We start from the raw sequence: 12,857 nt of genomic DNA, 5'->3' as shown, positions 1-12,857 counted from the left end.
GAGGAAACACTGACCACTTGAGAGGCCTACAGAGGAAGCCAGCATTAGGTCAGAGGAAGAATGTAAGAATGAGAATCTCAATCTCTTAGTGCAAGAGATTGAGAATTGTGCTGATCACTGACCAGGAGTGCCAGAAGGCAAGTGAAGGAGTTTCAGCGAGTGTGCCAGTTTTGTTGTTCCTTTGCCAGCTATGCTTAAAATTCACTGTACTTGTGATGGATGACATGGTTCTTTGTCTTTTTAATTTTTTAAACTGCTAGTGTAATTGAATGTTAATTCATAGAGGAATATACAATTGGCCACATTTATAAATTGTGATGCCTAAGAGCATGTTTTGGAAGGGTCTGATTTGGATGAGGGAAGAGGAGAAAGATGAGCAAGACATGTCAAGTTTTGTGGGAAAGTGGACTGATCAGCCTGGCTAGATTTGGGAATTCATTTTTTTAATGATTATTATGTTACATTAGTCACCATACAGTACATCATTAGTTCTTGATATAGTGTTCCATGATTTGTTGTTTGTGTAGAACACCCAGAGCTCCATGCACTACGTGCCCCCCTTAATACCCATCGCTGGGCTAACCCTTCCCCCTACTCCCCTCCCCTCTAAAACCTTCAGTTTGTTTCTCAGAGTCCATAGTCTCTCATGGTTCATCTTCCCCTCCGATTCCGCCCCCCCTTCATTTTCCCCTTCCTTCTCCTAATGTCCTCTTTGCTATTCCTTATGTTCCACAAACAAGTGAAACTATATGACAATTGACTTTCTCTGTTTGACTTATTTCACTTAGCTTAATCTCCTCCAGTCCCATCCATGTTGATGCAAAAGTTGGGTATTCATCCTTTCTGATGGCTGAGTACTATTCCATTGTGTTTATGGACCACATCTTCTCTATCCATTCATCTGTTGAGGGATATCTCGGCTCCTTCCACAGTTTGGCTATTGTGGACATTGCTGCTATGAACATTGGGGTGCATATGGCTCTTCTTTTCACTATATCTGTATCTTTGGGGTGAATACCCAGTAGTGCAGTTGCTGGGTTATAAGGTAGTTCTATTTTTAATTTTTTGAGGAACCTCCACACTGTTTTCCAGAGCGGCTATACCAACTTGCATTCCCACCAACCATGTAAGAGGGTTCCCCTTCCTCCACAACCTCTCCCAACATTTGTTGTTTCTTGCCTTGCCAGTTTTTGCCGTTCTAACTGTTGTAAGGTGGTATCTCATTATGGTTTTGATTTGCATTTCCCTGATGGCTAATGATGATGAGCATTTTTTTCATGTGTCTGTTAACCATTTGTATGTCTTCTTTTGAGAAGTGTCTGTTCATGTCTTCTGCCCATTTTTTTGACTTGATTACTTGTTTTTTGGGTGTTGAGTTTGAGAAGTTCTTTATAGATCTTGGATATCAGCCCTTTATCTGTAGTGTCATTTGCAAATATCTTCTCCCATTGGGAATTCATTTTTAAGAAACAAATGAAATTGGATAGTTTGGTCTCTATTTATTTATTTTAAGATTTATTTGAGAAAAGAGAGCATGCGTGTGTGCATGGTGAAGAGGGGCAAAGAGAAACTTTATCAGACTTCTGCATTGAGTGTGGAGCCCAATGCAGAGTTTGATCCCAGGACCCCAAGATCACAACCCGAGCCCAAACCAAGAATCGGAGGGTTAACTGACTGTGCCACCCAGGCAGCCCAGGTGTTTTGGTCTTAATGGCCGGGCTAAGGTTTCTAGGTGGTTCTAGCTTTATAACATAAAGGTCTTGAAACATGTTAAAAGTAGTTTAGGTCCTCAAAAAAATTAAACATAGAATTGCCATATGATTCAGCAATTCCCATTCTGGACATATGTCGTGAAGAAGTGAAAATAGGGACTTGCACAAATATTTGTACACTCATGTTCATGGCAGCAGCATTATTTTTTAAAAATATTTTATTTGTTTATTTGAGATAGCAAACAAGAGAGCAGGAGCAGGAGAGCAAAGGGAGAGGGAAAAGCAGGTCCCCGCTGAACAGGGATCCCAACATGGGGCTCGATCCCAGGACCCTGGGATCATGACCTGAGCCAAAGGCAGACACTCAACTGAGCCACCATATGGCCACCATAGCAGCATTATTTATGATAGCCAAAGGTGAAAGAAACTCAAGTGTCCATAGATGAATGGATAAATAAAATGTGGTATTCTTACAATGGAGTATTATTCAGCCTTAAAAAGGAGGGAAGTTCTGACACAGGCTACAACATGGATGAGCTTTGAAGACATTGTGCTGAGTGAAGTAAGCCCGGCATGCAGGACAGGTATTGCATGATTCCATTCATATGAGGTACCTAGGGTAGTTAATTAAATTCATAGAGACAGAAAGTAGAATGGTGGTTGCCAAGGGCTTTGGGGAAGGGAAAATTGGAAGTTATTTAATGGGTTCAGTTTTAATTGGAGAAGTTTTAGAGATAGATAATAGTGATGGTTATATAATAACGTGAATAGACTTAGTGCCACTGAGTTGTATATTTAAAAATGTTAAAATGGCAAATTTTACGTATGTTTTACTCCCTGCTCCCCCGAGGCCCCCCCCCCCCCCCCGGTGGTATAGGGTATATAGGTATCATATAGGATATATGGTACAGGTATGGACTAGGCAGCAATGGCTTGTTTCCAGGGAAAGAGAGGCAGAATTTTGTTAACAAGAAAGTCTTCTGGTTGACAGGCATAGTATGTTTCCCTTGCTGGCGTGTCAGCTTTGTGTATACTGTATGTGGTAGTTTGGCCTTGGCATTGGAGTTCTCAGTATGGCTTAGAGGTGCTTGGGAAATACTTTTCTAAGGAGGAAAACATTTCTCTACATTCTCATCCATTCCGTGTAGCAAAAAAATTTCTTTTTCATAGATTATCCAAGGATACCCTCTAGTCTTCAGAATTATTCTAAGTTGTTAATAAGAATTCATCTTTTCATTATCATGTTTGCTCGTTGAATTGAGTGCTAGTTACTCTGGAGTCATTTTATTTATATCCTGAACTTGGCAAAGAAGTTTAAATAGAGAAATTGGAAAGCTCTCATTCATAGTCTGCTAAGGCCTATTTCATGACAACATGTTTTGGTTATTTGTCCAGATGTATTCTTATTGTTGAGTCACAATAATAGCTAGAAGACAGATCAACAGGAGGACATACATAAATAAAGCCAAAAAAGAAAGCCACTGTTGGATTCTTGGGAGTCTGATGGATCCAGGCTGAATCCCAGCTCTGTTGCTTAATTAAATTTGTTCTTAGTGAGCCTCACTCTTATTTTTAAAACAGGGGCACATCTCCTTACCTGGCAGAGTTTTGTTATGATTAAGACAATAAAATAATCCACCTATGGCAACTACTGGTATACATAGGCATTCAGTAAATGGTAGCTGGTAGTATTCTAATTATTACTGCAAAAATGCTTAATGGAACTCTGTTTCTGAAACCCAGAATGCAAACTTAGAAAGCAAAGAAATTAGCAGAAAGGTCCTTCAATTTATACAGAGATTCACCTCAGGGTTTCTGTAAATCTGGGAGAGTCCCTAGTGCATTTGATGTTTACAGATCATTAGCAAACAGATGCCAGGAGGCAAATAAACTGTAGCTTAAGGATTTTCGAAGCACTGACGATGAAGAGAAAATCAGTTTCTGATAAAGTCATAACATTTCTAGGTAAGTAATGGCAGGCAATGGGAAAATTTTAATTGGGTTTATAAAAGTTTATTTCAGGAACACAGGTATTTCCAATCTGAGGCATACCTATACATCCATAGCCCGTCTAATTTATGGTGCTTGCTTATTTATCTGCTGGGGTTAATAATAAAACAACAACTAATATTTATTGTGTGCTTACTTATATGCCATTGTGTCTTTAGGAAGGAAGCCTATAGCATTCAGAGGCTTGTTTTCAATTGGATGTTTTGAAATTGGCCTTTTCTCCATTTTGAGAGACAGGGTATTTAATGAGTTTATTCTCTTATGCCAAAATATTTGTTAAGCATTTGTAACCGAGGAGACCTTCTGTAGCAGACAAAGCTAAGTAGAACATGGGCCCTGGCCTCAATAGATACTGACTTCCTGTCTGTTGGTCTGTTCGAAGGTGGCTGTGGTAGCATGAGATGAACCACGGTCTAGTCCTAGAGTCTGCATCTGGCCACTTCCTCCCTCAAAGCTTTTTCTGCCCTGGTCGGAATTAGGTTTGATGCCCTTCTGCTCATCCTAGCACAGCACTTTGTGAAACTCTGCAGTCATTTAATTCTGTGGGTTCTCCATTAGGGTCACACTGTAAACTCCTTGACAGCAAGGACTGGCTTTTTCATCACCTGGGCCAGTCACACCAGTATATTTGTGCCATGAGTAAACACTAATTTTCCAACTTTGGACAAATGGTAACCTATTGCTTTCTTTAACGATGATGTACTTAACGATAGTCCCAATATCACAGTGTTGTCATGAAGATTAAATTGGAAATTGTGTATAAAATGCCTGTCCTGGTGCCTGACACGTAGTGGGTCTGCAATCAGTGGTTGCATTTGAGTAAATAATGAAGTTATCTCTTTCCACCAGATTTGACAGTTGTGATATATCTATTTATGAAGACCATATGCAGTGATGTCACGTTTGTAGTACATAAAGGGCACAGCTGTCATTTAGATGAAGTCTGAAGTAATTATTCACATTGGAATAAAAATTGGATACTTATGATGCTCATTCAAAAAGAAGGGCTACAACGAATCCTAACTCACAGGGAAATTAAACGGAAACCTGAGATTATAGCCATTAAAGAAAAAAGGGCCTTCATCAATATTTATCAATTTGATAGATTTTAGGAATAGTTCCAAACCCTGAACTAATTTTTAAAAACCTAAATATTTAAATAATAATAATAATGAAAGTTGAAAACTAGGATATTCAGGCAAAAAGGAAAGTCTAAGTGAACATAGTCTCTGGACTTTTTCTTCTCTCCAGCACACTCTCTCTTTCCATTTTAAAGCTCCCTTTGGAATTTGACTTATGTTTGATTTTTGGGTTAAGTGGCATAAGTTTGGTTGAGAATCAGATTCATATACCTTTTGTAGATGGAATGAGTTATGAAAAATATTTCTAATTATTGGTAAGTAGTGGCATTGGCTGGTCAAAAATCTATCACCATTCTCTAGAAAGAGACGAAACTCCCAAGATTTTACTGCATAATGTCAGTGGACTCTTTATTTGTAGAACAGCTGATGCATTTAAGACTTGTTGATTCACTTAATTGATAACTGTACTACATTCATAACTCCAACAACTGAAAACAATAGGTCAGTGTCTGCTGTTTATGCATAGATAGTCACATCAGAGCAGGATATGTCTGAAAGGCAGAATCTGTTAGTTTGAGGAGGAATCTGGCACGTGAATGGTTCCATTGCTTGCCATACTGAGGTGGGCTGTGTTCCCCTTCCCTAAATAATGCTGTTTGGGTTTTTATTATAGGTGTAGATGGTGAACTGGTCCTGTGTTATCAGGCCAGCTGCTGTGAAGTGTAATATTTGAGTGTGTTTCAGATGCCAGTGTTGAACGGAAAGGCTGGAATAGAAACAGTTTTAAAATTAGTGATGACTAAAGTTTTTGTGTCTTAGGGTCTTCATGTTTTAGATCAAAAAGTTAATACCTGGAATAATTTTTAAGAAATTCCAGTTGTGGGGCACCTGGGTGGTTTACTTGTTAAAGCGTCTGCCTTTGGCTTGGGTCCTGGGATCAAGCCCCTCGTCAGGCTCCCTGCTCGGTGGGAAGCCTGCTTCTCCCTCTCCCGCTCCCTCTGCTTGTGTTCCCTCTCTCGCTGTGTTTTCTGTCAAATAAATAAATAAAATCTTAAAAAAAAAAAGAAAAATTCCAGTTGTACGTGGAAACCGAAGGTTCATTTAAAGTACTTGGAAATGATTTTTTTTTAATTAGTGGAGTATACTCTTCTGTAATTACAGTATAAAATCTGCATTGTGAAGTGAGCAATTTTTGTTTGAAGCAAGTAACTTGTAATTTAAAAACATTTTTAAAGCAAAGGCAACATAAACTATTTTGTTTCATTGTTAAGGAAAAGGAAATCATGTTGATTTTTTTCTATGTAAAACATTTGAAACATTCCTTTCAGAAATGTATTTTTAATTTTAACTATCATAAGTGGAATAGTTTACTAGAATAATTGTATTGAGTTAAAATGCTAAACAAATGATTCAGGTATTTTATAATATAAAGTAAGTAAAGCTGATTCATTAGAGCAGCAGTGAGTTTAATAGGGAGTGTCTTTTTTAAGCTTTTTTTTTAGTGGAATCCATCTTGTAATCACAGTGTCAAGAAACTTTTTATTTCTACATTATACCAAAAAAAAAAAAAAAAGAACTTTCCTTCTTGAAGATGAGAAGAAAAAGCTTATTTCTGAGTGTGTTTTGGGGAAGACTGAGCTCGTCCTCAAAATGTATAACTTCTCAGACTACTCGCTGAGCGTATACATTTTCAGCGTATAAAATTTGAACATGGCATTAGGGAAAGAGCAGTGTAATGGACTATCCCTCATTTGCAGCATATTCCCATCTTCTCATCTGGAAAATTAAATCTGATTACAACTTGGATTAACATTTACAGTTGTGAGGGAGAGGAAGATAGTCTCTTAAACTACATGGAATTAAACAATGAGGTGATACAGTTTATGGCTAATTTTTAAGTCTTTTAAAGGGGAGGTTTTTTTTTTTTTTTTTACAATTATAAGCTTTAAATATGTTCAATATTTTGTTTCTTACTGACTGAGATATCCTAGGGATAATGACTGAATAAATTTTTAGTGGGCATTAAATGTAATTTTTTCTGCCTTGATACCTGCCACATTAAAAGTGAAAGCAGCATAGATCCCCATGTTAGTGGCTACATTTGCCTGCAGTCTCTCTTAAATTTCCTAAAAGAGCTTCAGTTATGGAAGATTGTAACATTTGGTTCGTGTGTAGTTGTCCCACATTTCATAGAAAATGAAGGCGGTGTATTTTTCAATAATGAGTTAAAGTGTCATGCCTTGACCCTTCATATGGAGTCATTGGTATGACCGAGAAAAACAGGAAAATAATGTGGTAAGAGGTGTGTCTGTGTGTACGTACACATACTAGTTACTGATCTACAAATGAGCCCTCATACATAACCACAGTACTTTTATGAATTATTTTGCATTTCTGTTGTAAAAGATCTGTCTACCACGTTTTCTAGGAACTTGAAGCCTAAGGCGGAACTCAAGGTTTTGGAGCCTGTGTAAAATAATTTATAGCACCGTTCCAGCAAGTCTTGCCCAAACTCTAATTCTATTAATTAAACATCCTGTGGCAATCTGGTATATCGTAAAGGCTTAAAGTATGTTACAGTAGGAGACTAGAAAACATGAACAATTGAGGTTGAAGAAAATTAACCTTTCTTAAAAAAAAAAAAAAATCAAGACATCGTTGTTCTGAGACTTTCCCCCCCTGCCGAGCCCCCCAAGGACCTAGCCTCTTAAGCATGGGTCATGTTCTGTGCCTGAATCAGATCAGGAGTCCTATGCTGTGAAATATCTGTGTTAAGTATAGAAATGTGGCCTCCAATGTGGCCTCCAATGGAAAAGCGGTGGCGCACACATGTCTTTGTGGAGACCTTCTTTTTGCGTGGCTGTGGTGCTAGAAGAAGGTAGTGGCCCATCACGTTGACACAATGTGAAGCTTTATTCCAGAGCCAGGTGCCTCTTTACGGCTTAACGTGGTTGAGAGATCTATGACTCTACCATACCATACATCTTGTGGCAAGATATTTTAAATACGTTATTTTTGTATTTTCCTAGGAGATGATGAAATTGATTTTTAATTTTAAGAATCTACTACTTAAATCTGGAGGAAGTTGCTGAGAGAGAAGGAAAACGAATGTTCTTAATTTTCTGTCAGAGGGACAATTCTTAGAGAAAAAGCTTGACATATGCCCATGACTCTGTTCTTACTGCCAATTGCCTGAGCAAATTGTTGCTTTTTTCCTTGGTAGTTCTCTGATCTGCAGATTTTTGTGTTGAAAGTTAGCTGTTTGGTGAAACTGCACTTGGCGGTGAGGGTATGAATGTGAGAAGGTGTTTTGGAACATTAGCAATTATAGTATTGGATGGTGGATAAAGAAATAGATACATAAATATTAGACCGATGCACACTTTTCCAGTGTACGTTATTTTCCATATAAAGATATAGAACATTTCATAAAATGTTCCCAGACCATTTAAAACTCAAAGAAATGCAGCTGATGCAATGAAATACATAGAGTACTTGTAAAAACATACAGACACGCAAGTGGATTGCTGCCAGACAGAAAATTTAAAGGCGGTTTGCTTAACTGCAGGGTGCTAGGTTCTGTACATGTGCCGTGCTGAAACTGTTAGTAAGGCGGGTGTTGTGTTGCTTGAGAAAAGCAGATTGTATTTGGACCTTTTAAACTCAGATGTTTCCAATGTCGATATTTTGGTGACATTATGGCATTGTGATCGACTCAAAGTGAAAAGAGAGGATTTCAACCCACTGTGCGAAATAGATATTTTTAAGATAACTCAAATTCTTTTCAGTTTTTTTGTTAGTTTGTAAAGCTCTGAAAGCCATTTTGTAAAAACTATCAGATTGGATGTTTGAGCTAATTGAGTGGAACTTTGTAGATTGGAATTTGGTTTTTAATAAACATCGCGGGGCCCCCCCCCACCTTTTTTAAAAATCTTGATTTAGAGAGTGTTAAGAACCCATGAAGTTCACTTTTGTAAACCTCAGCACCTTAAAGGAAATCACAAGCTTTATGCTTGGATCATAGTAAATAATAATCCATGTATTATCTTGGAACACGATTCTGTAAAAATCTGGGACTCTCACTCTGGGCTGTCTTGGACAGTTGAAGGAATTTGGTTGATGATGATTGTCGTGCCTGCCACTGAGGCAGTGTTTAGGATACTGTGATTTGTGTGCCTTCCATCTTGGCATTCCACTGTCTTTACCTTCAGTATATTAAAATAAGTAGATTTTTAAAAATCTATGTTTCCTTCTCTTCTTAAAATTTTGCTATATTATATATATTAATAAAATACATGTTTATAATAAGTTAGTTATTAATATAGTTTCTTGTTAACATAGTTGACTAAAGGTACAAAAACTTTCCTTCTTCCACCTATAAACAAGAATCTTTTTTAAGTTGAAGAATATATCATACATTTTTGTTTCTGACATTCATCCCTTCACAAAATGGTGATAAAAAAAATTAGTCTTTGGTTTTATTCCGTCTTGGTTTCCATCCCATCAGTATTTGTGGTTCCTAAGAAGCACAAACTACTGCAAGAAGACATGATATTAAAGATTTATATCGAGTCATTTCTATACAAGGTTTTCTCGTTGAAGAGTAAGTGTTAAGCACGTGACAGTTGGAAGAAAAAGAATAAGCCTTATTTGTGGCTTTCCCAACTTCTATTTTACTGTGTCCCTCAGTGGCTTACAAGTACATGTTTTTTTTTTTTTTTCTTTCCTGTCTTGGGACCAAATTTTAAATCCTAAAATATCAGTTTTTTCTGTAGCAGGGTGATTTACCTATGTTTTAGGAATTATAACTGCTACCCTCTTATTTAGGCTCCCCCTTATCCCCAACCCAGCAGCAAGCACGATTTTAGAGGTGTGTCTGGTTGTCCCTTTGCATCCTGCTCATTCTTCCCTCTAGACTGGTGCTTTTCATGCCACGCCATTAGCGCCCTCTGGCCTCCTGTCTCAAGTGGGCCAACTCCTTGCATGATTTCAGCCCTTCCGGCCAGAGAGAAGCAACAGCTTCTTCCTCTGGCCCACTAGCAGCCCTGCACAGAGGGGATCACTCCAGCATTCTGCTGGTCATAGTCTAGACAGGTCCTTTGCCCCATTGAGTGTTTGCAGATGAGGGTAAGGAAAGAAATTGATCCCCAGTTTTTAAGTCGACCGGAAGATACCTCAAGAGTGGAAATGGTTCTATAGATAGTTTCCCCTCTTTTGCACCACCTGTTTTTGGAAGCTTTGCATTTTTGGTATGCCCTTTTGAATACTCCTGTTTTTGTTATTAGCCTTGAGTTTTGAAAAATAACATCCACTGACTCTAATGACTTGAAAACTGGTATTTCTAGGATTTAAATGTAGTATTTGAATAGGCCCTTAGTTTTTTTCCCCTTTTTGATTCTCCACTGCAGCAAGATTAACTGCATTTTTGTTTTGTGATTTAGAGGGTTTTAACTTTTATGTGGATTCACCCTCACAGAGAAGTAAATTGATATTTTAAAAGATGGCTAAGAAAACTGAGTGGTATATTTTGTGATCAGTGTGTGAGGGGACCCTCAAATACTGTGTTTTTCCATAAACCTTTTACATTGATATGTGATTTCTCAAATACATATTATTCTTACCATTCCCCATAATGTGTCTCTGAGGAACCAAATGTCTTTCTCTTATTAGTAAAGATTGAATGTTTTCCTAATCAATAGCAAATGGAGTGCTAATAGCATTTAATTAGTATACTTCTGTATTGACTTAGAGACGATGGTATTGGATTATCTTGCAATTATGATGGAAAAATCAAGTGACCCCCTTTAGTAATTCCGTTTTAAACAGATGGTCAGAAAAGGTGTTTTCACCTATGTATTTTTATAGTTGCTGTGCAAGTCTAATTATGTTAGGTAGAACATAATATCTCATGATATTTTGTACTGACAAGCCAAAAGTGTATCGTTTGGTTCTGTTTTTGAAGAGAACTTCATCTGGTTTTATCTGTATTTTCAGGAGTTCATAAGTATTTTGGTAAGGATACATTTTATTTTTAAAAGCAAAGAGTTTTGTATTTGTTCCTTGAAAGAATTCTTCTCTCACTCCCCCACCACCCTGCCAGCAGGTGCACTCACACACAGACGTGCGCGCACACACACACACACACACAATCTGAAACTGGTGTTTAAGGTGATTTGTCAAGCCCACATCTGTAACTATGAAAAGGAGGCTTCTGATTAGAGAAAAAGAGTCAAGCCAGGTTTAGGACTCATTTTCTCTAGAAAGATATATTGGGGGCAATTTGCAGCCGGCAAGATTTTTGCATTAGGTAATAGTCTAAAGTTAACAGTAGCATCAGGTCTTCAAAATTTTTCTTTTTTATATTTCTGGAGGAGGGTAATGGGAGTGCCTTGCCGAGTCCTTCCTTGTGCTCATCAACATAGCAGCCCCAGCTGCCCCCCTTGGATCCCCTGCCAGGGCTGCTATCATCTTCTGATCAAATATTAATGTGTGATCCTCTGCTTGCTCACTAATCCAAAGCCAATTAATATTATCTGTCAATTATTTACAGATCCTGAGGTGCAGAGGCAATTCCCGGAGGACTACAGTGACCAGGTTCGGAATGCGTAATTAATTTTTTACATGACAAAATTTATTTCAGAGTTGTTCAACATATTATTACTGTTCTTTTTACTGAAAGAGATAAATGAATTTTTAGAGGGAAGAGAAATAGCAATTAGGAACCCAAGACAAAAAATAAAAACAAATGGAGATCAGATTGAAAATACTATGCTAGGTTTGGGGTGTTACCTTCAGAGAAAAAATGCACAGAAAGTAAGGAAGAAAATCTATCACAAATTCTACTTTTTACTTTGAGGTATGCTGTAGTCTGCAGTTCATTAGGAAATCCTTTTTTGGATTGCCTGTGACCTTTTTTTTTTAAATTTTAAATGCCATTTAAGCAGTCAAGAACCAGTGTAACTAAAAAGGGAGGAGGAGGAAGAGGGAACTTTATAACATTTCCTGGAATTTGAAATAGATTATGAAATTATGTGTATTGGTAGTATTCCAAGGAGAAGCTACACATTGAGGAATGGTCTTCTGGTTGAGGTTCTAATGATGGTAGAGAAAGTTGAGGTTGGCCGGTTGGCCCTGCCATCTCGAATTTCCTGTATCTTCCAAGCATGGAATGGAATGGAAGGAACTATTTTAATCACAAAAATAGTACTGAAGCTCTGGTGCTGCTCTATTCTTGAAAATTAGATCCAGGTTATGCATTCTGGATTCCAGTGTTTGTCTTAAGAAATATTAGAGATGTTTTATAGCTTTTTGTGGGTCATCTTGCATTTTTAGTTCAAATAGGCAATTTACTATGCTTTTTTAAAAAACTCTTTCAAGATAGAAGCATCCTTGATTACACTGAATAAAACAACTTTATAAAGCCGTCCATTGAATTTTGTTTGTTAAAAAAATGTCCTTGAATGGAGTAGAAATATGCAATACAGTAGTAGTTACACCTTTGCAGTGTGGCCTGTTGTATGAGGGCAAGGTATCTGAGACATCTTTATGAATCCTGGGGACATAATGTGACCAGGAATATAACTGGATAATCAGTATAATGAGATGCTTTGTAATGAGGTTTTATTGTACAAGAACCCAAGAGAACTGGTATGGCTTGCTTTGTGTGTGATCTCAAGACTTTTAAATGAGATTTAAAAAATACTAATCTTCTCTAACCCTTGCTTCATCTTCCAACAGGAGAGTTAAATTTTTATCTTGCCCTGAATTGCTATGTGATTGAGCCCATTGGATTTAAACTACACAATCCAGAGATTATAGGACCTCTTTATTAATAATTTTTTTCTCATTAAACAGTGTCTAGAGGGTAGAAAATTTTAAAGTGTTGTTTTGAGTAGACTTGAAGCCAACAGCTCTTAAGAAAATCATTATTCTAAAGTTTTGTGGCTAGGTAAATAAACTTTGTGGTCCCAGGTTCTGAATTACCCAACAAGAGAAAATTTTGTAGGACAAAACTGAAAACTATGGTTGAAAATAACATGGTTAACATCTGGAT

The 12,857-nt window shown here is 37.4% G+C and overlaps 1 protein-coding gene across 16 annotated transcripts in view; it reads left to right on the top strand.

Moving 5' to 3' along the window:
- The window catches only part of DENND1A (DENN domain containing 1A), a 504,146-nt gene that overhangs the window by 116,594 nt on the left and 374,695 nt on the right, over window positions 1-12,857 (top strand). For all 16 annotated transcript variants that reach the window (XM_047699506.1, XM_047699505.1, XM_047699501.1 and 13 more), the window contains exon 3: window positions 11,355-11,398. In XM_047699506.1, coding sequence (XP_047555462.1) covers window positions 11,355-11,398 — 44 coding nt within the window. The remainder of the gene's footprint in view (window positions 1-11,354; window positions 11,399-12,857) is intronic.

The sequence above is a fragment of the Lutra lutra genome, chromosome 13 (assembly GCF_902655055.1).
Source record: "Lutra lutra chromosome 13, mLutLut1.2, whole genome shotgun sequence".
Taxonomy (NCBI): Eukaryota; Metazoa; Chordata; class Mammalia; order Carnivora; family Mustelidae; genus Lutra; species Lutra lutra.
The sequence above is the reverse complement of the archived record's forward strand: the minus strand, read 5'-3'. Positions and strand labels throughout refer to the sequence as shown.